This window comes from Dipodascopsis tothii (assembly GCF_038497935.1).
Source record: "Dipodascopsis tothii strain CBS 759.85 unplaced genomic scaffold V1510scaffold_14, whole genome shotgun sequence".
NCBI lineage: Eukaryota > Fungi > Ascomycota > Lipomycetes > Lipomycetales > Lipomycetaceae > Neoaidaea > Neoaidaea tothii.
In genome coordinates, this window is record NW_027117998.1 from 124151 (window position 1) to 145752 (window position 21602).

General features: G+C 68.9%; 12 protein-coding genes across 12 annotated transcripts; 5 read left to right on the forward strand and 7 right to left on the reverse strand.

Annotated features, from left to right (window-relative positions):
• Window positions 1–1762: 1762 nt before the first annotated feature.
• V1510DRAFT_378000 (uncharacterized protein) lies at window positions 1763–2913 on the forward strand (the record flags this gene model as incomplete). The annotated part of the gene is made up of 1 exon (XM_066931595.1): window positions 1763–2913. The coding sequence occupies one exon, from the start codon at window positions 1763–1765 to the stop codon at window positions 2675–2677; it is 915 nt and encodes a 304-aa protein (XP_066789032.1). The 3' UTR covers window positions 2678–2913.
• Window positions 2688–4371, reverse strand: V1510DRAFT_124520 (uncharacterized protein). The gene is made up of 2 exons (XM_066930283.1): window positions 3832–4371; window positions 2688–3801 (listed from the first exon to the last, which is right to left on the reverse strand). Exons 1-2 carry the CDS (start codon window positions 4120–4122, stop codon window positions 2698–2700), a joined length of 1395 nt encoding a protein of 464 aa, XP_066789033.1. The 5' UTR covers window positions 4123–4371; the 3' UTR covers window positions 2688–2697.
• A 365-nt stretch (window positions 4372–4736) lies between these two features.
• V1510DRAFT_416620 (ER-golgi trafficking TRAPP I complex 85 kDa subunit-domain-containing protein) lies at window positions 4737–6798 on the reverse strand. Its single transcript, XM_066933799.1, has one exon. It carries the CDS (start codon window positions 6708–6710, stop codon window positions 4770–4772), a length of 1941 nt encoding a protein of 646 aa, XP_066789034.1. The 5' UTR covers window positions 6711–6798; the 3' UTR covers window positions 4737–4769.
• A 182-nt stretch (window positions 6799–6980) lies between these two features.
• V1510DRAFT_124526 (tetrapyrrole methylase) lies at window positions 6981–8388 on the reverse strand. The gene is made up of 3 exons (XM_066930284.1): window positions 8092–8388; window positions 7934–8058; window positions 6981–7902 (listed from the first exon to the last, which is right to left on the reverse strand). Exons 1-3 carry the CDS (start codon window positions 8227–8229, stop codon window positions 7251–7253), a joined length of 915 nt encoding a protein of 304 aa, XP_066789035.1. The 5' UTR covers window positions 8230–8388; the 3' UTR covers window positions 6981–7250.
• A 397-nt stretch (window positions 8389–8785) lies between these two features.
• On the forward strand, window positions 8786–9455 carry V1510DRAFT_365039 (uncharacterized protein; the record flags this gene model as incomplete). The annotated part of the gene is made up of 2 exons (XM_066931216.1): window positions 8786–8998; window positions 9030–9455. Coding segments are annotated over 2 exons (639 nt in total), but the record flags the coding sequence as incomplete, so codon positions are not given.
• A 1520-nt stretch (window positions 9456–10975) lies between these two features.
• Window positions 10976–11757, forward strand: V1510DRAFT_416628 (NAC domain-containing protein). Its single transcript, XM_066933800.1, has 3 exons — window positions 10976–11143; window positions 11273–11446; window positions 11481–11757. The coding sequence occupies exons 1-3, from the start codon at window positions 11098–11100 to the stop codon at window positions 11723–11725; spliced, it is 465 nt and encodes a 154-aa protein (XP_066789037.1). The 5' UTR covers window positions 10976–11097; the 3' UTR covers window positions 11726–11757.
• A 356-nt stretch (window positions 11758–12113) lies between these two features.
• V1510DRAFT_416632 (thioredoxin-like protein) lies at window positions 12114–12960 on the forward strand. The gene is made up of 3 exons (XM_066933801.1): window positions 12114–12172; window positions 12203–12437; window positions 12469–12960. Exons 1-3 carry the CDS (start codon window positions 12129–12131, stop codon window positions 12529–12531), a joined length of 342 nt encoding a protein of 113 aa, XP_066789038.1. The 5' UTR covers window positions 12114–12128; the 3' UTR covers window positions 12532–12960.
• Window positions 12419–13869, reverse strand: V1510DRAFT_416634 (uncharacterized protein). The gene is made up of 3 exons (XM_066933802.1): window positions 13154–13869; window positions 12647–13124; window positions 12419–12615 (listed from the first exon to the last, which is right to left on the reverse strand). The coding sequence occupies exons 1-3, from the start codon at window positions 13819–13821 to the stop codon at window positions 12553–12555; spliced, it is 1209 nt and encodes a 402-aa protein (XP_066789039.1). The 5' UTR covers window positions 13822–13869; the 3' UTR covers window positions 12419–12552.
• Window positions 13870–14332: 463 nt separating this feature from the next.
• V1510DRAFT_416640 (pyridoxal phosphate-dependent transferase) lies at window positions 14333–16182 on the reverse strand. Its single transcript, XM_066933803.1, has 3 exons — window positions 15957–16182; window positions 14727–15925; window positions 14333–14696 (listed from the first exon to the last, which is right to left on the reverse strand). Exons 1-3 carry the CDS (start codon window positions 16103–16105, stop codon window positions 14398–14400), a joined length of 1647 nt encoding a protein of 548 aa, XP_066789040.1. The 5' UTR covers window positions 16106–16182; the 3' UTR covers window positions 14333–14397.
• A 509-nt stretch (window positions 16183–16691) lies between these two features.
• V1510DRAFT_416642 (uncharacterized protein) lies at window positions 16692–17892 on the forward strand. Its single transcript, XM_066933804.1, has one exon. It carries the CDS (start codon window positions 16756–16758, stop codon window positions 17845–17847), a length of 1092 nt encoding a protein of 363 aa, XP_066789041.1. The 5' UTR covers window positions 16692–16755; the 3' UTR covers window positions 17848–17892.
• On the reverse strand, window positions 17882–19797 carry V1510DRAFT_430129 (uncharacterized protein; the record flags this gene model as incomplete). The annotated part of the gene is made up of 5 exons (XM_066935345.1): window positions 17882–17904; window positions 17958–19368; window positions 19400–19520; window positions 19552–19639; window positions 19671–19797. 5 exons carry the CDS (start codon window positions 19795–19797, stop codon window positions 17882–17884), a joined length of 1770 nt encoding a protein of 589 aa, XP_066789042.1.
• A 716-nt stretch (window positions 19798–20513) lies between these two features.
• On the reverse strand, window positions 20514–21147 carry V1510DRAFT_364998 (E3 ubiquitin ligase SCF complex, Skp subunit; the record flags this gene model as incomplete). The annotated part of the gene is made up of 6 exons (XM_066931213.1): window positions 20514–20539; window positions 20571–20721; window positions 20753–20923; window positions 20955–20992; window positions 21024–21071; window positions 21105–21147. The coding sequence occupies 6 exons, from the start codon at window positions 21145–21147 to the stop codon at window positions 20514–20516; spliced, it is 477 nt and encodes a 158-aa protein (XP_066789043.1).
• Window positions 21148–21602: the final 455 nt, after the last annotated feature.

Here is a 21602-nt window from a genome sequence, read left to right on the forward strand (position 1 = left end):
ATTCGTATACGCACGGACGGCCAGCTGTTGCGCCTGTGTCATCTCCGCCAACTCCGTGATCGCATCAAGCTTATTTCCCGCGCGCCCGTTGGTCCGCTGACCACGGGCAAGGCGCCGGCTACGTCACTTTGCGGCCCAGCTGCGTGCGGTCTGCGCTGCGCCTGGCGACGGCGCATGGGCGGACGTTCCGAACGGTGGACCCTCGACAGGACCACGTAGCCTTGGCGAGTGGCGCCGTGCCTGCTATGGCCTGAGGTGTCGCCGTGTTGCTGCTGGCGGACGGTGGGTCGCACGGCCTCTGACCGGGCCGCCTCGCGGGGCCGCGCCTCTGATCGGGTCGCCGCCCGACGGCCGTGGGGTGCGGCTACACGGTGCGGCCACTTGGCCTGCTTCGCCGGCGAGCCTGGATGAACGTCACCGTGGCGCTGCACCCGATAGTACTCGACAGAACCTTCCAGGGCGCTCTACGAGGCCGCGTCCGGCGTCGCCACCTTGGCAAAGTCTGGGGTGGCGGCCGTAACCGAATACGCGAAGCACGTATAGCCGCGCATGCGCGGGCTAGCCGTACCCTAGACGGCGCCGACCCGCGTCATCTGGACGTATTTACACCGTCCGGCAGTTGCGACCCGTCGCGGCGCGAGACAGCAGCTGACGAGGCAGCGGCTGACGAGGCGACAGTCCACGGCACGCCCAGGCTGTCTGACGTCGGCATGACTGCCGCATGACTGCTTGTAAAGCCGCCTAGACCGCGTTGGCGCTGGAGGCGCCTGCGTAGAGCGAGCGTCCGACGGCGACTCCGTCGAGGGTGGCTACCCTGCAGGCACTGCAGGCAGGGGCACAAGCCTACGTACACTGTCTCCTGGCCGAAGAACCGCCACCGGGGACGGGGTCGCTACTGGAGGCTTGCCATATAGCCGCATATAGCCGCATATAGCCGCGCGGGCTCGTTGGCGAAGTCGAGGGAAGCTGCCTCTTGCCAGAGGCACGGATCTACGTCCGCCGGTACGTCTGCTCGGAAGACAGCTCTCCTCGACGCAGTCGGTGCCGCAGGCTTGTCACACAATGCAGCCGCCCGCAGGACGGACCGTTGACGGAGGCAGGCCGGGCCTAGGCGGCAGCCGGTCGCCGCTAAGCTGTAACCGCCTCTGCGCGGCCTGGACGTCGGGCCGACGGCGAGCAGGACGCGAGCGGAACGGGTGCCACACGTTACGATGTTGAACGCCGCAGATGCCGTTCTGCTCGCTAGCCGCCGCCGACCAGCACTGAGGCCGTGCGAGATTTAGCCGCCGACGCAAAGCTCATTCCACGTCGTAGGTATCCACCCCGACCAGACCGGCACGTCGACCGCTCACCGGTCTGCCTGCCAGGGGCGGCCACATTTCATGTACCCGACACGCCAAGACACGCGCACGAGCCACTCGTACAGTGTCGCGCCAAGGACAGGTAGGAATGCCGCACGACGCATGGACCAGACGGCGTGGTGCGATCCCGTGTGCACTCGCTGGCGTCTGGACGCCGGCCGCTTGCGGTTGTCGAGGGCGTACCGGCGCGGTTCGTAGACAGCACGTCTGGGTCGGTCAGCCGCACAGAGTGCGGCTGACAATGAGCCGCACGCTGTGCGGCTCGGCCGCGGCCGGCGTGTGGCCGGCGACGCCGCCTGAGCCGCACAGCGTGCGGCGCGACGGCGCGACGCGCCGCACCGCGCGCGGCGAGGGTTAGGGCGCGCACACATAAGCGCGCGAACGCCGGCAGACGACCGACCATGGGCGATGCAGCGGATCCGACGGACTGGGCTGCGACCGCGGCGCCCGAGGTCGCAGCCGTGGAGACCGCGCTGCAGTGCCGGATCTGCAAGGAGTTTTTCTCGGCGCCGGTGATGACCGAGTGCGCGCACACGTTCTGTTCGCTGTGCATCCGCAAATGCATTGCGGCGACGCCGACGGCGGTCAAGCCCGCGTGCCCGCTGTGTCGGGCTGACGTGTCGGAGCTTAAGCTACGCAAGAACCAGGTGGTCGAGGAGATGGTGGAGGCCTACGTGCGCGTGCGGGCGACGCTGCTAGGGCTGGCGGGAACGGATCGGGCGGCGCCGGCGGGGCCGGCAGAGCCCGCAGCGCCAGCGCCGGCAGCGCCAGCGCCGGCCGCGACGGCGGCCGCGTCGCGGCCGCGGCGCGCAGCCAGTGCCGACTCGAGCCCCAGCCGCGGCCAGGTCGCGTGTCCGATCTGCGGCCGGCGCATGGCCGAAGGCGCCGTCAACCGCCACCTCGACGTCTGCCTGTCCGGGCCCGGCCCGCCCGAGGAGCCGCGGCCGGCCGCGTTCTTTGGAGCACCGCGCGCGGCGCCGATCCAGCGCCTCCCAAAGCTGCAGTACGACCTGCTGAACGAGGCCAAGCTGCGAGCCAAACTGACCGAGCTGGGGCTGCCGAGCCTGGGCCCCAAGGCCGATCTCCAGCGCCGGCACACCGAGTGGGTGTCGCTGTGGAACGCCAATGCGGACGCGGCCCAGCCCAAGACCAAGACGCAGCTGCTGCGCGAGCTGGCGGCGTGGGAGGCCGCGCTGGGGCGGCCGCGGCCGTCGCGCGTGCCGGACGAGGATTTGCAGGCCTGGGGCCAAAAACACGCCGCGGACTTCCGCGAGCTGACTGCGGCCGCGCGCAAGCGCGTGCGCCGCGAGGAATGATGTACAGTACGAATGAATTGCTAGGCATGATCTGGCTGCGCTGGCGCGCGCTGCGGCTTGTCGAGCGCCGGCACACGGTCGAGGCCGAGCCCAGACAGCGCCGCGACCAGATCGGCGTCGGCGCCGGTCTCGACGTCGGCGCCGGCCGCCGGCGCGGCTGCCGCGTCTGCGGCGGCCGCCTCGGCCACGAGCGCATCCCACTCGGCCTCGACGTCCGCCTCGACGTCCGCGTCCGGCGGCCCCGTCAGCGCCTCGCCGATCGCGTCCGCGTCTGCGACGGCGTCGTCGAGCGCGGCCGCGGCCGCCTCTGCGCGCTCGACGCCGCCGGCCTCGGCGTTGAGCGCGACCAGCGCGGACGCGCTCTGTTCCATCAGCGCCGCCATCTCCGCGTGGCCGGCAGCCGAGTCCAGCTTGGCCAGCAGGTCCTCCAGCTGCAGCAGCGACGCGGACGCGGACGCCACGCCTGCCTCGGCCGCGCGCGCCGCGCGCAAGTGGTATTTCTCCATGGCCGGCGGCGCCGGCTGGCCGTCGACGCGCGCGGCCACCAGCCTCCGCACCGCCGCGCGGTGGCTGGTGGCTATATGCGTCTGCGCCTCAACGCGGCGCCACGCGTCCACAACAGCTTGCTTGACCGCCGCCACAGCCCGGTCGTCGTCCGAGACGCGGCCCGGTCCAAAGCGCACGACGTCGCCGTCGCGCGCCGCCTGGCCGGTCGCCACCGCGTGGGCCACTAGAACGTCCACGTCGGCCGCGCTCAGCTGGACACCGGCTGCTCCAAACGGCGCGGCTCCAAACAGCTCGCGCACAACGCCCACCGTATACACCGGGCGAAATCGCGCCGACAGCGCACGCAGCGCGGCCGGCCCGCACGTCGGCGGCTGCTGTGCACGCGCGACCACCGTCGCTGCCGCATCCCGCATGTTTGCCACCACCACGTAGTCTGTAGCTGCCACGGCCGGCGGCGGCCGTCCGTCTGTATACGCCGCATAGTATTCGTACGCCGGCGTGTGTCGGAACGCCCACGCGGCCGCGGCCGCGCCCAGCGCCAGTGCGCGCCGTGTCAGGCCCGGCCGGACGTCGAACGCGGCCCGCGGCACCAGCTCGCCTGTCCGCACGAGCTCGTCCTTTCGTCAGCGCGGCCTCGATCGACTTACCAGCACAGCCTGCAGCGCCAGCGGCTTGCCCAGGCTCGGGCTCGTCAGCGCCTGCACCAGCGCCGGCCCGGCGTGCAGCGTCAGCACGTCGCGCTCGTCGCCGTCGCCCGCCAGACGGCCGCTGCGGACCGTCCGCCGCAGCGCGCCGGCCCACGCCGCCACGTTCGCCTCCCACCCGTCCACATTGGACTCGCGCAGCGGCCGAAAGTCTGAGTACAGCGACGGCAGCCGCCGCTCGTTGAACTCGGCCTCGGCCAACACCGTCTCCAGCACGCTCTGCTTTGCGGCCATCTTTCGGCTTGTGCCGGGTCCGATCTGCGGTCAAGCGACCGTAACTCCCAGAACACGCGCGTTGCGCCACACGCCACACTGCGGCTATGCATGGCGTGCGGGTGTATGCACGAGCGCGACTCGCCGTGTTGGCGGCTGCGGCTATATGGGTCGCGGTGGGCCGCGGACGGCGGCTATATGGCGAGCCTCCGGCGGCGACTCCGTCGAGGGTAGCTGCCCTACGGGCAGGCGCTCAAGCCTACGTCCACGGGCTTCTTGCCCGCAGGGCAGCTGCCCTCGGCGGAGTCGCCGCCGGAGGCTCGTGCGGCTATTTGCGGCTATATGACAGCCTCCGGCGGCGACTCCGTCGGGGTAGCTGCCCTGCGGGCAGGGTCAAGTCTACGTCCACGGCTTCCTGCCCGCAGGGCAGCCGCCCTCGACGGAGTCGCCGCCAGAGGCTCGTGCGGCTATTTGCGGCTACATGACAGCCTCCGGCGGCGACTCCGTCGGGGTAGCTGCCCTGCGGGCAGGGTCAAGCCTACGTCCACGGCTTCCTGCCCGCAGGGCAGCCGCCCTCGACGGAGTCGCCGCCGGAGGCTCGCGCAGCCACGCGGCTATATGCGGCTATACGGCTATGCGGTTATATGCATCGGATTGCTATAAACAAGTCAGTCGGCGCCGGTGCTGCCGCGACGGGAGGTGGGCGCGAACGACACGAGCTCGGTGGCCGAGCGCAGGTCGGCGAGGAGGGTGCCCGGGGCGGTGGCCCAGGCGAGGTTGTCGTAGACGTCGTCCGCGGCGTCGGTCAGACACAGCCGGGCCTTCGCGGTCTTGTCGAGCAGGGCCCACTCGCGGGCCGCGACCAGCTGCCAGAACGCGCTCTTGCGGCGGCGGTTGCCCCAGCCGCGCGAGCCCGAGCCCTGGCGGATCGAGTAGCATGCCGACACGCGCTCGATGACGAGCGCGTGCGAGAGGCCGGCCACGAGCTTCTCGGCGAGCGCCTTGGTGAGCCAGCGGGCAGCGTCGTCGGCGGCGCCGCCGCCACGGGCGCGCAGGAGCTCGGACGCGACCAGGATGGTGCGCAGCGCGTACGTCGGCTGCGAGCACCGCGACGTGTACGAGTACGTGGCCGAGTCCATGAGCGGCTCGAGCGTCTCGGCACGTGCTTTGCTGGTGAGCGGCAGGCCCGAGAGGATGAGCGAGGCCGCGGCCATCTCCTGGGCGGCGGCGGCGTACATCCACGCCTTGTCGTTGAGAAAGTCTTTGCGGAGCATGTCGTAGATTCCGTGGGCGAACCGCCAGTCGTGAAGCATGAGCGCGTAGTCGGCGAGCTTGCGCATCTGAGCCTCGGGCGTGGCCGCCGCATACGCGCCCGTCGCGAGGTCGTAGTTGCCCGACGTCGCGCCGGCCGCCCGGCCGTTGCCGCCAAAGTACCGTCGCGAGACCGAGAAGAGCTTGCCGGTGAGGCCGCGGCGCGAGGCCGCGACCTGCTCGTTCCACGTCGACACGCAGCGCTCCATGTACGGTACGACGCCCTGGACGACGAGCTCACGCACGAGCGCGCGCAGCGCGGCCACGTCCGCCGGCCACAGCGCGCGCTCGGCCGACGCGGCCAGCGCCTCGAGCTCCTCGCCCGGCGTCAGCCACTGCGCGGCGGCGGCAGGCACGCCAGCGTCCGCCGGCGCGGTCCGCAGCCGCACCAGGTGGCACGTGCCGCCGTGCTGCCGGCGCAGCCGCTCGAGCGCGGCCTGCGACTGCGCCACATCGCCGCTGTCGTCGTCATGCACGAGCACAACGTGGCGCAGCATGTCGCGCGCCAGCCACGGTGGCCCCCCGGCGTCGCCGCCGGCCGCCGCCACGGCCTCGGCCGGCGCCGCCGCGCGCGACGACACCACGACAACCGCCGCCACCGGGTGCGCAAACGTCTCGTGCGCGGCCACCGGCGGCGCCGCCAGCATCCGCCGCAGGAACCGGTAGTAGAGCTCGTCGTGGCCGCCGCCGGTCCCGCCGTCCTGCGCCAGGTACGCGCCCAGCAGCTCGTCCACGTCGCGCGCCACAAAGCACGGCGGCACGTTCCGCCGGCCGCCGGCGGCCTGGTCGACCGCGCGCCCGCTGACGAAGCGCACGACGAAGTCCTCGATCGCGGTGCTGATGCCCTGCGTGTCGTGCACGATCACCTTGCCGTCCACGCCGTCGCCGAACGGCCTCAGCAGCTCGAGCATCGACCCGAAGCCCTTTTCGCGCGCGACCTCCTCGGCGTCCGCTGTGCTGTAGACGGCCACCCGCGGCGCGTACGACTGCGCGATCAGTGCGGCCACGTCTGACAGCTGCGCCGCGCTCTTGCCCGTCGGCGTCGCCGACTCGGACCGCCGCACCCCCGCCGAGCCCGGCCGGATGTTGGTCTCGATGTGCAGCCCGTCCGCCAGCGCCTGCGCGATTGCGTCGTCCGCCGTCTTGCCGCTTGTGTCCGCCGCGGCTGTCGAGAAAGATCCCGCCGTCGAGGACGCCGGCGGCGCCACGGCGGCCGGCTCGGCACCCGCCACAGCGTCCGCTGCGCCGGCTGGCTCTGCCGCACCGCCGCCGGGGCCGGGGCCGGGTTGGTCGGCCATGGATGGATGCAGGTTGTGTGATGGGGAAGGATGGAGGTCGGCGGGCTAAGCCACCACACGACACCGCGGCAATTGGCGGCGCCACAGCTGCGCCAGGAGATTGTTGATTACTATGTACGTGCGCGCCGCGCGGTCCACGACGAACAGCGATGGGGACTCTGGCGCACAGCCGCAGCGGCGGCGCGGGTGGCGCAGCATATAGCCGCCGAGCTGTGCGGCTATATGCGGCTATGTGGCGGGCTTCCGGCGACACTGTCGAGGGTGCCCCGGGACACCGGCCTGCGTCACGGCGGCTGCTTGGGGGAAGCGCCTCCGGGCCGCCGCCGAGGCCGCCGCCGAGGCCGCCGCCGGGTCGCTGCCAGGCCTCGCCATGTAGCCGCAAGTAGCCGCATATAGCCGCACGCATCTACGGCGGCGACTGCGCCGACGGCAGCCCTGCGCGGGCGGCCAGCCGCACGATGTGCCGCCCGCAGCCGCTCGCAGACCGCGTCCTCGCCGGGGCCCGCCATATAGCCGCAGACGCGCCGCACGGTGTGCGGCTCAGTCAGAGTCGGACGCCACCTCGGCCGCCGCCTCGGCCGCCGCCTTGGCCGCCGCAGCCGCGGCGCTCGTCTCAGCCAGCACGGCCGTGCGGAACCGCTCGCGGTCGAGCGCAAACTCGAGCAGGAACTCGAGCTCGAGCTCGTGCACGCGGCTGCCGAGCATGACCAGCGAGTGCAGCGGCTCGCCGCTCTCGATCTCGGCGAGCTCGGCCAGCGTGGCCGCAACAAACTTCTGCGTCGGCGAGCCCAGGCGCGACACGGCCACGCACGGCGTGTCGCCCGTGTACGTGCCGTCGGCGCGGGTCGCGGCGGTCTCGAGCATCTGGCTGGCCGCGGTCTCAATGGACATGTACCGCGGGGGCTCGTAGATCAGTCGGCCGCGGGCCATGTTCTCGAAGCTCTGCTCCTTGACCTTGATGTCGAGCAGCACGAGCGTGTGCAGGCCGATCGCCCGGTTCTCGCGCACGCGGTCGTAGTAGCTGTCGGGCTTCCACGAGTCGGTGAAGAACACGAGCGAGACGGCCTGGCCAAAGTTGTAGAGCTGCAGGCCACACGCGCCCACCGCGTTCATGACCGACGCATTGTGGATCGCCTCGACAGCAATTCCCAGCTCGCGCGCGCGCAGCTGCAGGTCCGTGTGTGTGGTTGCCCTGGCGTCAGCATGGACTTGCGCACACGTACCCGAACGGGTCGCCGACGACGAGGAACGCAATGTCGTCCTTGTCGGCGCCGGCCAGAATCTCGTCGCTGCCGCTCTCGACGAGCTCGCGGTCGGCCACGATCACCTCGCGCCCATAGAATGCGGTCTGGGTCAGCCGGGCCGGCCAGAGGCCACTTACCAGGTCCTCCACCGAGGCCGTCATGAGAATGCTCGTGTAGGCCTCGAGGTAGACGCGCTTGGCACGCTGGACTACCTTGAGTCCGCGGACCGTGATGTCCTCGCAGGACGACAGGCCCAGTCCGATCAGATACAGCATTGCGGATGTGGTCGTTGAGGCGGCCAAATTTTTTCGTTCGTGATCTGCACCGCCACGGCGGTGAGTCTGGGTGGAGTGTGGCGCTGTGGGCGGTGCGGACGCTGCCGCGGCGCCCGCGCGAACAGCGCGGCACCAGCCGGGCTGCCCGGCAGATGCCTGCCGCTCGCGTCGGTCTGAATGCCTGTTGGTGGCCCCGCTGAGGCACCGTTTTCTGGCGCGCGGCCGCAGGCCGCACCGCCGCAGGCCGCACCGCCACGGTCTGCACCGCCGCCGCACCGCCACGTTCGGAGAAGCACCGCCCCCTCCTACCTCCCAGCCGCACCGCCCCGCGCACCGCCCCGCCGCGCCGCGCCCGCAAAGATCGCCGCACGTGGCGCAGCAGCCCAGCACTACCTTTCGGCACCGCCGCAGTTCACCGCCGCACTCTCAAGGCCACGTCCATCTCCGCCAGCATCCGGGCCGACCCCAGCTCTCCGACACCGGTCCGCCGTCGTCCGCCAGTGCGCTCCGCGCCCTCTCATCTCGCGCTTCCACCCGCCGGCGGCCTCTCCTCGCCATGGCCGGCGGCACGCTCACGTCCGGCGACAAGGACAAGATCAAGCGGTCGGTCCCCAAAGCTACCAACAAGATCCTCGGCTCGGCCATCGCCCGTCTCTATGTGGCGTATCCGGACCCTCAGGCCTGGACGTACACCGGCGTCGTCGGCGCCGTGGTCCTCGTCAACGACCTGACAGGCCACACCTTCTTCTTCAAGATGGTCGACATCATCGTACGTATCTGGCCGGCCGCGCTGACCCCAGGGCAACCGTGGCGTCGTCTGGGACCAGGAACTCTACGTGGACTTCCAGTATAACCAGGACCGTGCGTTCTTCCACACGTTCGAGATGGAGGAGTGCCTCGCTGGCCTGCTCTTTGCCGACGACAGCGAGGCCCACGCCTTCCTCAAGCGCGTCCAGAGCCGCGAGAAGCATGCGTCCAAGGCGACGCTCAACAACAAGAACGCTATCGCGCTCAAAAAGGACCCGGCGGGGGCCGCTGCGCCCGGCCCGCGCGGCGACATGCTCAAATACCAGCGTCAGGGCAACGCCTACACGTTCATCGAGCCCGAGGCTCCGCCCGAACCCGAGGTTGACCCGTCGTGGCACCGGCTGGTCGACCGGCTGGAGAGCATGGGCATCACCGAGGATATGATTGCCGAAAACGCCGACTTCATCCGCGACTACGTGGCCAACCCGGACGCGGCCATCGCTGCGGCCGCCCGCGTCGACAAGCGCGCCAAGGGACCGCCGCCGCCGCCGCCCCCGGCCGCGTCGTCCAGCGGCCGCTCGCGCGCGCCCTCGCTGTCGACGTCAGCCCCGCCGGCCGTTCCGCCCAAGAACTCGTCGCCGGCATACTCGACCCCGCCGCGCGACGACTCGCCGCCGCCGGCCTCAGGTCCCATGTTCCGCGTGCCACCGCCGTTCGTCCCCCCTCCCGGTTCCGCGCCGGCCGCGGCCCCGCCGGCGGCCGCCCCGCCGGCGCCTCCGCCGTCAACGACTCCGCCGGCTCGCCCGGCGGCCGCATCTCCGCCGGGCCGCAGCCTGCCGCCGCCGCTGGCCCGCGCGCCGCCGCAACTGCCATCGCGCATACCGCCACAGCTGCCGTCGCGCGACTCGGCCTCGCCGCCCGGCATGCCGCCCAACATGGCCGGCCGCCCGGTCCCGGCCACTCCGCAGTTGCCGCCGCGCACGCCTGTCCAGCCTGGCATGGCGCCCAGCTTTGGCCGCCCACCGGTGCTGCCACCCGTGCCGCAGCAGTACGCGCCGCAGCCGCCGGGCCAGCCGTACGGCCAGTACGCGCCGCAGCAGCAGCAGCAGTACGCGCCGCAGCAGCAGCAATACGCGCCGCAGCCGCCGTACCAGCAATTCCCCCCTCCGCAGCAGCAATTTCCGCCGCCGCCGCAGCAGTACGCGCAGCCAGCTTCCAGCGTGCCGCCGCCGCCGCCACCGCCGCGTCGTGGAGGCGGCGGGCACGCCGCGGTCCCGCCGGCGCCGCCACCTCCGCCGCCGGCGCCGCCGCTCCCCCAATACTAACTTTTGGTTACATTGCACTTCTTTTGGAATACATCATCTGGTCGCGAAGAGCGTAGGCCAACGATGATGGTCGCTGGTCTTTCGTAGGCACCATAGACATGTAGAGGATCGTTGGAGGCACCGTTGGAGGCACCGTTGGAGGCGTGCGGTTATATGCGGCTATATGCGTGTCTACACCGGCTGCCTCAATGGTAGCCGCCCTCCGCGCAAGTGCCAGCATGCTGATTGACCGCGTCAAGGGAGATTGGCTTTACAGAGTGGCCACCGCAGGCGTAACAGACGGATCGGCTGTTGCATGCGACGCGTCCGGTCCGGGACCGTCTTGGCCCAGCTGGCGACCAGGAGAGTGGAGCAAGTCATGACGTCACGAACGCCTGCACGAGCCGCGTGGCGCATGCATGAGCCGCACGCTGTACATGAGCCGCACGAGCCGCACGGGCATGTGGTCTACAGCGGCGTGGCGCGGACGGCGCGGTGGCCAGCGCACGCGCAGAGCTCAGAACACAGCGCCGAGCGCACGCGGAACACGCGGCGCACGCGACCCGGCCTCGCAGGCGCGCAGCACGCGTCCGGGGCGGACGCGGGGCGCTGCGGCGTGGTAGACGCGAGACGCGAGCCGCACGGTGTGTTGTGGGCGAGCGGAAGTTGTGACTGTTTTCTGGTGCGGCTTAGGTACGACGTCCAGTATGGCAATTGGCGGTACCCGCGGGGAGCGCGGGCGGCCACCACAAAAAAAATTGGATCGGCTTCCACGCAAGCCCAAGATTGAATCCTTCACTCAATACATCGCGTCAAAATGGATAACACGAAGTTGGCCAAGCTGCAGCAGAGCGTCAGAATCGGTAAGTGATAGCGGATTGCTGGATGGCGCCGGCCCGGATGGCCCGGGCGATCAGGGCGAATTGAGCACGACTGACCAGACAGGGTACGTACGACGGATGACGGACGCATGGCGGACGCGCTGACCAACAGTGGCAAGGGTACCCCCCGCCGGAAGACCAAGAAGGTCCACAAGGCCACCGGCACTGACAACAAGGCCCTGCAGGCGTCGCTGGCGAAGCTGAACGCGCAGTCGATCCAGGGCATTGAGGAGGTCAACATGTTCAAGGACGACGGTTCGGTCCTGCACTTCAACGCTCCCAAGGGTAAGTGCCGTCGACGGCCGTGCTGACAGGACAGTCCAGGCCTCGGTTGCGTCGAACACGTTCGCCATCTACGGTGCCGGCGAGGACAAGGACCTGACCGAGCTCGTCCCCGGCATCCTGACCCAGATGGGCCCCGACTCGTTGGCTTCGCTGCGCAAGCTGGCTGAGCAGTACCAGTCGCTCCAGCTTAACGACGACAAGAAGGCCGAGGAGAACGACGACGAGATCCCCGATCTGGTTGCCGGCGAGGACTTTGAGGGCAAGAACGAGGTCGAGTAGTGTTACATAGTCATCCACAGTTTGCTCGATAATATGCGGATCGGACGGTCGATGTATGGTGCCGGCGGTGCCGGTGTGGTAAGGCTTCGTCGGGCGGCTGTGGCCGCGCGGCGCGCCTGCCCTGCATTAGCCGTTGCCGCTTGTCGCCGGCCCGCCGGCTGCCAGCCATCGGCCAGCCGTGGTCGGCCATCGCTCGGCCATCGGCCAGCCGTCGCCGGCACCGTGCCATCTCTGTCGGCTGTCTGCCGCCGGCAGAGTGTCGGACGTACCATCCGGCCACCGTAGCGCCGTTTCGTAGCCTGCGGCGCCGCACGCCGTGCGGCGAGCATAACCGTCGCGATGCGCGGCGCATGACGTCGATATCCGGCCGGTTCGCCCTCCTCGCCTTCCACCCGCCTCCACCATGTTCAGATCGTTCGCCAAAAGCCGCAACGTGGTTACACTCTTGTAAGTCGTCGCTTGGGCTTGCTGACCCAGCCACTCGCCGTCGTCGGCCGTGTCCAAGCAGATCCTGTCGGTCCTGTCCAAAAACAAAGAGACCACGGCTGCCAAGGTCTTTGATCTCGAGGTCATCGAGGCCCCGCCCACCAAGGACCAGCTGCGTGCCCTGCGGTCGTACACCACGTCCGCTGGCGGTGGCGCCGACACGTTTGTTGCCGCGTCCGGCGCGGACGTCGTCCGACCGATGGTCGTCGATTGGCTAAACGGCAGAGTACGTATTTCGAGAAGCAAGCTGACCGCAGGCTGTCGTCGGAGACGACCTGCCCGGCGTGCAGGCGCTCGTGGAAGAACTCAAGAAGGACTAGGCGCCCGGCGCTTGTATCTATCTACTCCTCTCCCTCGCTCTCGGTGAGCTCGCCGTCCTTGAGCACCGCGTTGAGGAACGTGTTCTGCGTCAGCAGGCCCCTCGCGCACACGTACAAACCGGACCAGCGTCGCGAATCGCTTAGTGATCTCGTCCACAGGCGCGGCGCCCGGCGCGAACAAGCTGTCGGGCAGCCAGCCATGGATCGTGTACGACTTGAGCCGCAGCAGGCCAATGTCGGGGTGGTTCTGGTCGTAGCCGTTTGGCCGCCGCTTGAGCGCGTCGCCCTGGTTCATGGCCACGAACTGGTCGATGTTGGACATGTCCGGGTCGGTGAAAAAGTACCGCTTGAGCGCGGGGTCGTTGAGCACGGCTTTGAACCGCTTGCCGCCCCGATCGATCAGCTCGCGCATGACCTGCAGCCCGTCTGGAATGCCCTCCTGGACGTGCCACATGCCGGCCCCGAGCCGGCTGGCGCCAGGCTGGATGTGCACGTAGTAATGCGCGTAGTGGCCGGCGCGGCCGGTGCGCGAGAACGACGCGGCAAAGTACGGCTTGTACGGCGTCTTGTCGTTCGAGAACCGGATGTCGCGGCTACGTCAGCGTGCCCGGCGGCTACTTACTGGATCCGGTACGTCAGCGCGCTGACAGGCAGCGGCGGCAGCATGTCGTCGATCCGGATCATCTCCTCGGCGAGGACCTCGACGAACGCGTCAAAGTCCTTCTTGGCCCGCCGGTACTCTTTTTCGTTTTCCCAGAACCAGTCGCGCACGTTGTTGACCGCGAGCTCGGCCAAAAACTGCATCGTATTGGGATGGATCTGGCCGGGCTTGTAGTCGACGCCGCCGTCGGGCCGGAGCTCTTTCTTGGGGATGAACACTTCACCGGCGTCAAAGTCCTCGAGGTCGGACTCGTCGTCTGGCCGTGCCTTTTTGGCGGCGGACCCGGCTTTGGCGCCACTGCTGCGCTTGGTCCCGGCCGCCGGCTTGGTCGCTGGCTTGGCTGCTGGCTTGGCTGCTGGCTTGGCCGTTTTGGCTGGCTTTGCCGCCGGCTGACGGCCCTTAGCCTTACTGGCCGGCTTTTTGTCTGTCTCAAAGTCGCTCTCGCTGGCAGACGCGTCCTCGGACTCAGCGTCGCTGTCGCTGATCTCGGCCTCACTGAAGTCTGATCCGGACACGGAAGCGGCCTCGGATTCGCTCTCGGTCTGTTCAAAATACGCGCTCTTGGTCTCTGACTTTACACGGCCGGTCCTGCTGGCCGCCCGGCCCTGTGTGGCTCGTTTGGGCGCCATGTGTGGTGGTGGCCGATCGCGTGGGAAGATGCGAGGTCGCCCGCGATCGGGACGATCGAACGCGTCAAGATGGCAGGTGCGCCTGCATATAGCCGCACATTGGCGGCTATATGTGAACGCTCAGGGGACGACTTTGCTGAGGATGCGTCTTGCCGGCCGGCGGCTACCGCTGGGCCTGGTTCCTACCGCAGAGCGCGTTTTCTACAGTCACAGATGAGTGCTCGTGCGGCTATATGCGGCTATATGCCGAGCCCCGGCGACGCTTCGTCGAACGTAGCTGCTCGGCGGTCCGATACATCGCCGAACGGTCTGCGAGAGGGACAGTAGCTTTCGACAGAGTCTGCATCGGCGGCTCTTGCGGCAATATGCGGCAATATTCTGGACCCCTGGACGTCGCTTCACGAGAGTACGCCCTGCGGGCAGGGACCGCGCCTGTCGGCTCCGCGGGAAACGTCTCGACGAGCAGACGACTAGTGCTACGCGGGCGGCTATATGGCCGGCCTGTGGCGGTGCAGCACCTAAATCTCATCATGTTTTGCGGCTATATGCGGCTATATGCGCTATGCGGCTATATGCCTAGCACACGCCCTTGAAGTTGCCGTGGCGGTGCCGGTGCTTGCTCGAGACATCGGTCGTGCTGGTGTCATCGGACGCAGCGCCCAGCGACGTCAAACCGTGGGCCGGGCCCGAGACCAGGCTGAGTCTCTTGAGCGGGCCGGCAAGCGACGCGATCTCGACCTCGTCCGCGTCCATGAGGGTCTCCATGACGCTGACGATGTCGGTCATGAGCCGCTGGAGCAGATCGGCAGTCATGGACTCGCGCACGACGACGCGCAGGATCTCAATGTCTTCCTCGTCCGGGGGCAGCGGATAGTCTGGGTCAGCGAGGTCGAGCGGCTACTTACTCGGAATGATGTACTGCTTAACGCGCAGCAGCGTCGACACGGCGGCCTGCTTGACGTGCGGGTACTGGGCTTTGAACGAGTCCGATAGGCGCCACGCAACGACGGGCAGGCCGGGCGTGTAGTATTCGGGGTCGTCGGACGGCAGATCCTCGTTGAGCGAGTCGTCGCCGGGCTTGCGGTGAATTGAGCTCACGCACGTAAAGTAGCCCGTGCTGTCGAGAAAGGCCGACAGCTCGCGCGCGTTAGCAAGCGAGTCGCGCTGGATCCGCTGGTAGCCCTCGAGGCCGAGGTGAATAAAGTAGTAGTACTGCTGGATGACCTGGCTGCCCGGGCGCGAGAAGTTGAGCGTGAAGCTCTGCTCGACGCCGCCGAGGTAGCGCAGCTCAAAGACCAGGTGCTTAGGCAGGTATTCCTCGGACCGCCAGATGATCCAGCCCAGACCGGCCGTAACGAGGCCGTACTTGTGGCCGGACGTGTTGATGCTGTGGACGCGCGGCAGGCGGAAGTCCCAGACCAGGTTCGGGTGGCAGAAAGGCGCAACAAAGCCGCCGGAGGCGGCGTCGACGTGGATCGGCACGCTGTGGCCGGTACGGGCTTCGTACTCGTCCAGCAGCTTGGAAACGGCAGCCACGGGCTCGTAGTGGCCCGTGTACGTCGAGCCAAGGATGACAAAGACGCCGATGGTGTTCTCGTCGACGTGCTGCATGACGTCCTCGGCGGCCATGCAGTGGTGGCCGTCGGCATGGACCGGGACGAGCCGGGCCTCGACGTCAAAGTAGCGCGCGAACTTCTCAAGCGCGACCTGGGCGTTGGCGCCCATGACAATGTTGGGCTGGGACGCGTCCTTGCCGGCCGCGCGACGGGCCTCCTGCCAGCGGCGCTTCATGGCCAGACCGCCGAGGTGGATGGCCTCGGACGAGCCGGTCGTGGCAGATCCGATCGGCTTCTCGGACGGCGACGCGTTCCACATGCCTGCGATCATGTTGATGCAGCGCGCGTGGATATCCATGAGTGCGGGGTACTCATCGCTGTCAGCCAGATTCTTGGAGATGTTCTCGACCGACAGCTTGACGGCCTCGTCCTCGATGAACGTGTTGACGAAACTGGCCATGTTCAGGTTGGGCTTGCCGTCCAGGTCGAGGTCGTCGTGGATCAGCTGGTAGGCCGCCTGAGGCTCGAGGCCCTTCTCGGGCAGCGCACTGGCGTCAGCGCGCCCGTGTCCGCACTTACTATTTGGGAATCGGCTCGAACGTCGTGTACCGGCTGATGTACGGGCTGGCCAGGTGGCTGGCCGCGGTGCGCGCTGAGCCGTTGGACCGCGTGGAACGCGCGCGGACCTTTTCGATCAGAGCTTCGGGGTCGATGTGTCGGGAAAGCATTGTGGCTGCTGCCAAGCTGTCAGTGGCCGGCGAGGTTATATAGCGCCGCTGGTAGCCCGGCTGGGACCGCCGGCCGATCCGGCGTCGCTCATGTCCCAATGACGTACGGCACCGCAATTAACTTTCGCGTTCGGCCGATCGCCGCGCCCGGCGCCCACGCGGACCGGTACCGCTGTGGTGGACGTGGCGGTGCGGAAGGGCGGTGCGGGTTACAGGTCGCGCTGTTCGGTCCGTGTAACCGGACCCGCGGTGACCCGGTCACAACGCGTCGGAAGCGCGCACGTTGCCGCAGCGCGCCGCGGCGCGCACGGACCTCTGGTGGCGACTCCGTCGTGATAGGCCCGGCGGATGTCCTTCTGCCAAAGGCAGCTACCCTCGACGGAGCGCTGCCGGAGGCGCGTACAGAGAGCCGGCTTGCCGGCGACGACTCGGCCGGCGCAGCCGTCGTGCGGCAGAATTGCGCCCGCAAACAGCCGCCCGCAGGGCGCACCCTCGACGGAGTCGCCGCCGGAGGCCTGCCATATAGCCGCAGCATAGGCAGCACGTAGCCGCAGCACGTAGCCGCAACACGTAGCCGCAGATGTGGCCGCACGTCGTGCGCCGCACGTCGTGCGGCGCCCGCGCCCAAAGCGGCTCGCTCGCGTGTTGCCATGACAACCCAACTCCCGGCACATCAAGGCTATCAGACGACAATCGCCGACACGATGGCCGACACAATGGCTGGCGCAGTGGCCGACGCAGAGGCCGAGGTGGCAGCCATGCGGCTCCAGCGGTTTCCGCACGAACTGCCGACGGTGTACTACGATGTGGCACCGTCACCGGACGTGCCTGAGATCGGCATGTTCTTTCTGGTACCCGGCAACCCCGGACTGCCGCAGTTCTACGGCCCGTTTCTGCTGCGACTGCGCGACCTGCTGCCGGGCTGGCGGCTCGTGTGCGTGTCGCAGGCTGGCGGGTGCGCCTCGAGCACCGGGCCACCCGAGGCGCGGCGGCCCGTGATCGGGCTGGACGCCCAGGTTGTCCACAAAGTCGCCGTCCTCACGCGGCTGCTCGGCGCGCATGGCTACCTGGACACCGATCGCAAAGTAGTGCTAGCCGGGCACTCAATTGGTGCGTGGATGGTGCAGCAGATGGTTGTGGCGCTGGCGGCGGCCGGCAACCGCGTGCCCGTGTCGCAAGCGGTGCTGCTGTTTCCAACAGTCCGGGACATCGCGCAGAGCCCGAGCGGCGTGCGGCTGACGCGGCTGCTCGGTGTGGCGCCGTGGCTGCCCCAGGCTGTGGCGACGCTGGCCGGCGGTCTGCGCGCGCTGCCGGCCACGCCGGCGCGGTGGCTGGTGGCCGCCGTGATGGGCGGGCCGCCGCCGCACGCGCTCGAGGCCGCGTACGATTTGGCCGCGACGCCGGCGGCCGTCGCGCAGACGCTGGGCATGGCCGCCGAGGAGATGGCGCTCGTCGCGGCCGAGTCCCCGGCCGTCCGCAACGGGTTCTGGCCGGCGTGGGCCGAGCGGTCGCCGGCCGGGGCCGCGCGGGCGGTCGTGGCCGCCGAGCGCACCGGCGCCCAGATCGCCGTCTTCTTTGCGCCGTCGGACCACTGGGTCGCCGACCGGACGCGGGCCGAGATCATGTCCGACCACGGCGTCCACGACCATGTCTACTTTGCCGTCGTCGAAGGCAGCTCGCACGCGTTCTGCGTCAAGGAGAGCGAGCTCATGGCCGAGCAGGTGGCCGCGGTCGTCGTGTAATAGCAATATATACATCTAGGCCTCGTCCTCAGTGTCAGTGTTGATGTCGTCGTCGGACTCGGACTCGGGCTCGGACTCGTCGTCGTCGTCCTCGTCCGAGGACGAGCGACGCTTGGTCTTGCCGCCGCGGAGCTGGGCCATGGTGCCGGCAATCGAGTCCTCCTCGGGGTCGGAGATGTCGTCCTCGAGCTCGTCCTCCTCGGGCGCGGGCTGGAGGTCGAGAACGGCGGTGCTGGCGGCGTCGGCGCCGAGGAACGCGTTCGACCGCAGGCCCACCAGAAACCGGAACTTGCCGGTTTGGTCGGGCATCGGCGCCGACAGCTGGATCTTGAACGTCGAGACGGCGCCGTCGGTGGCGACGTGCGTGACCGGCACGGGCAGCTCGACGGTCTTGTTCTCGCGCGGATTGACCAGGAACGCGTACCACTTGGGCTGGAGGTCGAGGGGGAGGTGCTGGGCGTAGGCCAGCGGCAGCCGCGCGCCGTCCTTGTTGGTCGCGAGCGGGTTCTTGATCGTCACCGGCGTGTCCTTCTCGAGCAGGGCCTCGGGAGGCGGCGGCTTGGCGACCGTGCCCGGCAAGACCACGCGGAACTTGATGACGACGTGGGCGAGAGACTTGGGCGAGACCACGGGCTCGCCCGGGACCTTGAAGAACGCCGAGAGGATGTCGACGGTGGGGATGGTGCGCGCAGCGGCGAGCGCGTCCGCCAGCTGCGGCCCGGCCAGGCCCAGCGCGCGCTCCTGCTCGGCCGCCGGCAGCGCCAGCAGCTCGCGGAGACCGACGGCCGGCAGGCCGCCGGCGCTGACGTGCGGCAGCTGCAGCAGCGGGTTCGCGCCCGGCGGCGCCGCCTGCGCGACGGCCTGCATGAGGTCGACGATCCTGTGCAGCAGCTGCACGTTCTTGAACGCGGCCGCAATGTCCAGCATGGCCTCGAGGATCGGCGTGGCCTTGGCGACCACCGCCAGCTTCTGCAGCTCGTCCTCGACCGGCTCGCGCGCCAGGTGCGCGTCCAGCAGCGCCTTGATGTCCGCGGCCGACGACGCCGGGAACATGGCGCGGTACTCGTGCGCACCGGCGAGCACGGTAAGCAGGTCGTCGTGCGTGAGCAGGTCCTGCGGCGTGCGCGCAAACGCCTCAAACACGCTCGACGCGGTCTCGGCGTAGACGCCGGCCTTGGTGTACGTCTTGGTCCCGCGCCACCACGACCACACCACCGCCGGCAGGATCAGGCCGACGAGTAGGGCGTAGGCCAGGATCACGACCGGGCTCCCGGTCTCGTCCACGAGGAACTTGGGCAGCGCAATGCCGTGCTTGAGCGGCTGCGGGCCGTCGGGGTGGCCGTACTCGAGGTAGTTCTTGCGCGTCACCTCGTCCGTGAGCGACTTGTAGGCCTTGGTCATCTCGACGTACTTGGTCTCGATCTCCTCGCGCGTCGTGTTGACCAGGTTGCGCACCTTGTCGGGGTGGAACTGCAGCGAGAGCTTGCGGTACTTGCTCTTGATCTCGCGGTCCGTGGCCGACTGCCGTCAGCGCGCCCGCGCGCCCACTTACGTAGCTCACGCCGAGGATCTCGTACGGATCAAACCGCTGGATGGCCTCGGGCGTCTCCTGCGCGGCCATGTACTGGCCCAGCGCCGCCAGCACGAGCCAGCCGACTGCCAGCAACACGTGTCTGCCGTCAGCGCGCCCCGCGCCGCACTTACGACTTCTTGAGCGCCCGGCTGCGCCGGTGCTTGCGCTTGTATGCCTCGACGGCCGCCTCGGCCGACACGGGCGCTGCTGCCGCGGGAGCTGGAGTCAGTCTTGCCAACCTGGGTCGTACCTGGCCGGGCCAGCGCCGCCCGCGCCGACGACCACGTCGTCGGCACGAGCCCGATCAGCAACAGCGTCGCCGCGAAGTACGGCCACACCTCGGCGCTCTCGTCGAACGAGTATCTCGAGTCCGACATCGCTAGCCGTTTGATCGATCAGCAAGATCCGCCGTGAAAAACGCAGCGGCGGGGATTGCTGCGCCCAATTAATCTGCGACTGCGCGCCACGAACGACGGTCGATGCTCACGCGCTCTGCCGGCCGTCTGCCGATGGCTGCCGATGGATTGGAGGTGCCGGCTTGATGCTGGCGTGTGTGGTGATGATGGAAAATTGTCGATTTCTGACCACGTTACTTTAATGGGGACCGACGCGGCCGCTGCGGCGACGACGGCGACGCGCCTAGCGCCGGCCACCGCAGGCGGATGGCCGCGCGACGCCGGCGCACTACTAATACGGGGCCGGGCTAGCCGGCCGCGGCCGAGAGGGCCCGGCGGACGTCGCAGACGGCGCTGGAGATGGCGTCAAAGAGGCCGGGCTACTGTAGAGTCTGTATTGAAGCAAGGACACGTGCTGGCAGCGGCCGGCGGTCGCAGCCAGCCAGCTGCGACCGGGCGGTAGCTGGCAGCGGCTCGGCGGCAGCTGGCGGGTGGCAGTGCGTTGGCCAGGCGCGTCCAGGCGCTGGCCACGACGCTGGCGGGCGCTGGCGGGCGCTGGCGGCCTGTCTGGCGCGCGGTCTCGCTCTCGCACGACACGCACGCACGCAGAACCACCGGCGCCGGCCCGCGCCCGTCGGCACCCACCGTCGCACGCCCACACCGCGTCCGCCGCCCGCCGCCGGTCGCCCACACACCGCCTATCTGTCCTCCGCCCACTCGTTTTCTGCCGTCAGCTCGCCCGGTCACACACGCACCTCTGCGGATCTGGGCCTCCTCCTCGGGCGTGAAGTCGTTCTGGATGTTGAACGTCCGGCGGATCTCCTCGGCGCTCTTGCCCTTGATCATGTTGGCCACGGTCTTGCAGCCGACCTCGAGCAGGGCCTTGATGTCCAGGTAGTTGGCGGCCTGGGTCAGTGCGTCCGGTCCACCTACTTACCAGGATGATCTCAAACAGCATCTCCTGATCGACCTGCATGAACTTCTGGTCCCACTCCTCGATGTCGGTCGACTTCTTGCGGGCGTCGCTCTCGTCCTCCGCGGACGGCATCGGGTCACCCTTGTGGTGCTCACACCACTCCAGCACCTTCTTGAGCACGTTCGCTGTCACCTGTCGTCAGCGGGCCCGCGCATGCACGTACGTTGGGGATCGGGATCTCCGCGGAGGCGTCGCCCAGGTCTGTCGTCAGCGCCGCAGCCAGCCCACGTACCCTCGATCATGTTCTTGATGAGCACGCATCGCTCCGCGACCTCCTTTTCTGTCCGTCAGCCTGGCCCGCGCACGCACGTACCGACGTCAAACGTCTCGCCGTCCGAACTAATGAGCTTGACCATCGTGTCTTGTTGGGTGCGGTGAGGAGCGCGGAACCGGGAAGAAGAGGCGAACGGCACGTGACACAGCGTCACACCTGTGATCAGCCGCACACAGTGCGGCGGTGGTCTCCGGCGGCGATTCCTTCGGGGCGCGGCTGCGGGCTGCTGCGGGACGCTACCCGGGTGCTGCTGCGGCGGTCAGCTGTGCGCGGCGAAACCGCCGCAGCAGCGTGGCACGAAGCGCAGTCGCGAGCCGCACGACTTGAGCCGCACATTGTGCGGCTCAGAGGGCGGCTGAGCACCCCAGCGTGCACGATCGGATGCGGCCGGCGCACGCTAAACTGTTGGGGTGTGCTGCGCAGAGTCACACGCATGACGCAACCAGCCGCAGGCCATGCGGCTCGTAGCGCTAAAGCAGCCAGTAGGCAAGCCCGGCGGCGACCCGTCGAGGGGGGCTGTCGGCGGTAGATCACACG

What these genes read in the sequence shown, in the direction of transcription:
- V1510DRAFT_416620 (XM_066933799.1), bottom strand. Translation starts at nt 6,710, where the DNA reads ATGGCCGACCAACCCGGCCCCGGCCCCGGCGGCGGTGCGGCAGAGCCA.
- V1510DRAFT_416628 (XM_066933800.1), top strand. Translation starts at nt 11,098, where the DNA reads ATGGATAACACGAAGTTGGCCAAGCTGCAGCAGAGCGTCAGAATCG. An exon ending in GCAGCAGAGCGTCAGAATCG is followed by an intron (nt 11,144 to 11,272) that starts GTAAGTGATAGC and finishes CGCTGACCAACA; the next exon opens with GTGGCAAGGGTACCCCCCGC. An exon ending in GCACTTCAACGCTCCCAAGG is followed by an intron (nt 11,447 to 11,480) that starts GTAAGTGCCGTC and finishes CTGACAGGACAG; the next exon opens with TCCAGGCCTCGGTTGCGTCG.
- V1510DRAFT_416640 (XM_066933803.1), bottom strand. Translation starts at nt 16,105, where the DNA reads ATGCTTTCCCGACACATCGACCCCGAAGCTCTGATCGAAAAGGTCCGC. An exon ending in TTCGAGCCGATTCCCAAATA is followed by an intron (nt 15,926 to 15,956) that starts GTAAGTGCGGAC and finishes CGCTGACGCCAG; the next exon opens with TGCGCTGCCCGAGAAGGGCC. An exon ending in TAAGCAGTACATCATTCCGA is followed by an intron (nt 14,697 to 14,726) that starts GTAAGTAGCCGC and finishes TCGCTGACCCAG; the next exon opens with ACTATCCGCTGCCCCCGGAC.
- V1510DRAFT_416634 (XM_066933802.1), bottom strand. Translation starts at nt 13,821, where the DNA reads ATGGCGCCCAAACGAGCCACACAGGGCCGGGCGGCCAGCAGGACCGGC. An exon ending in GCGCTGACGTACCGGATCCA is followed by an intron (nt 13,125 to 13,153) that starts GTAAGTAGCCGC and finishes ACGCTGACGTAG; the next exon opens with CCGCGACATCCGGTTCTCGA. An exon ending in TCGCGACGCTGGTCCGGTTT is followed by an intron (nt 12,616 to 12,646) that starts GTACGTGTGCGC and finishes CTGCTGACGCAG; the next exon opens with AACACGTTCCTCAACGCGGT.
- V1510DRAFT_124526 (XM_066930284.1), bottom strand. Translation starts at nt 8,229, where the DNA reads ATGCTGTATCTGATCGGACTGGGCCTGTCGTCCTGCGAGGACATCACG. An exon ending in CGGCCTCGGTGGAGGACCTG is followed by an intron (nt 8,059 to 8,091) that starts GTAAGTGGCCTC and finishes CGGCTGACCCAG; the next exon opens with ACCGCATTCTATGGGCGCGA. An exon ending in GTCGTCGGCGACCCGTTCGG is followed by an intron (nt 7,903 to 7,933) that starts GTACGTGTGCGC and finishes TGCTGACGCCAG; the next exon opens with GGCAACCACACACACGGACC.
- V1510DRAFT_416632 (XM_066933801.1), top strand. Translation starts at nt 12,129, where the DNA reads ATGTTCAGATCGTTCGCCAAAAGCCGCAACGTGGTTACACTCTT. An exon ending in CGCAACGTGGTTACACTCTT is followed by an intron (nt 12,173 to 12,202) that starts GTAAGTCGTCGC and finishes TTGCTGACCCAG; the next exon opens with CCACTCGCCGTCGTCGGCCG. An exon ending in TCGATTGGCTAAACGGCAGA is followed by an intron (nt 12,438 to 12,468) that starts GTACGTATTTCG and finishes AGCTGACCGCAG; the next exon opens with GCTGTCGTCGGAGACGACCT.
- V1510DRAFT_124520 (XM_066930283.1), bottom strand. Translation starts at nt 4,122, where the DNA reads ATGGCCGCAAAGCAGAGCGTGCTGGAGACGGTGTTGGCCGAGGCCGAG. An exon ending in TGGCGCTGCAGGCTGTGCTG is followed by an intron (nt 3,802 to 3,831) that starts GTAAGTCGATCG and finishes CGCTGACGAAAG; the next exon opens with GACGAGCTCGTGCGGACAGG.
- V1510DRAFT_416642 (XM_066933804.1), top strand. Translation starts at nt 16,756, where the DNA reads ATGACAACCCAACTCCCGGCACATCAAGGCTATCAGACGACAATCGCC.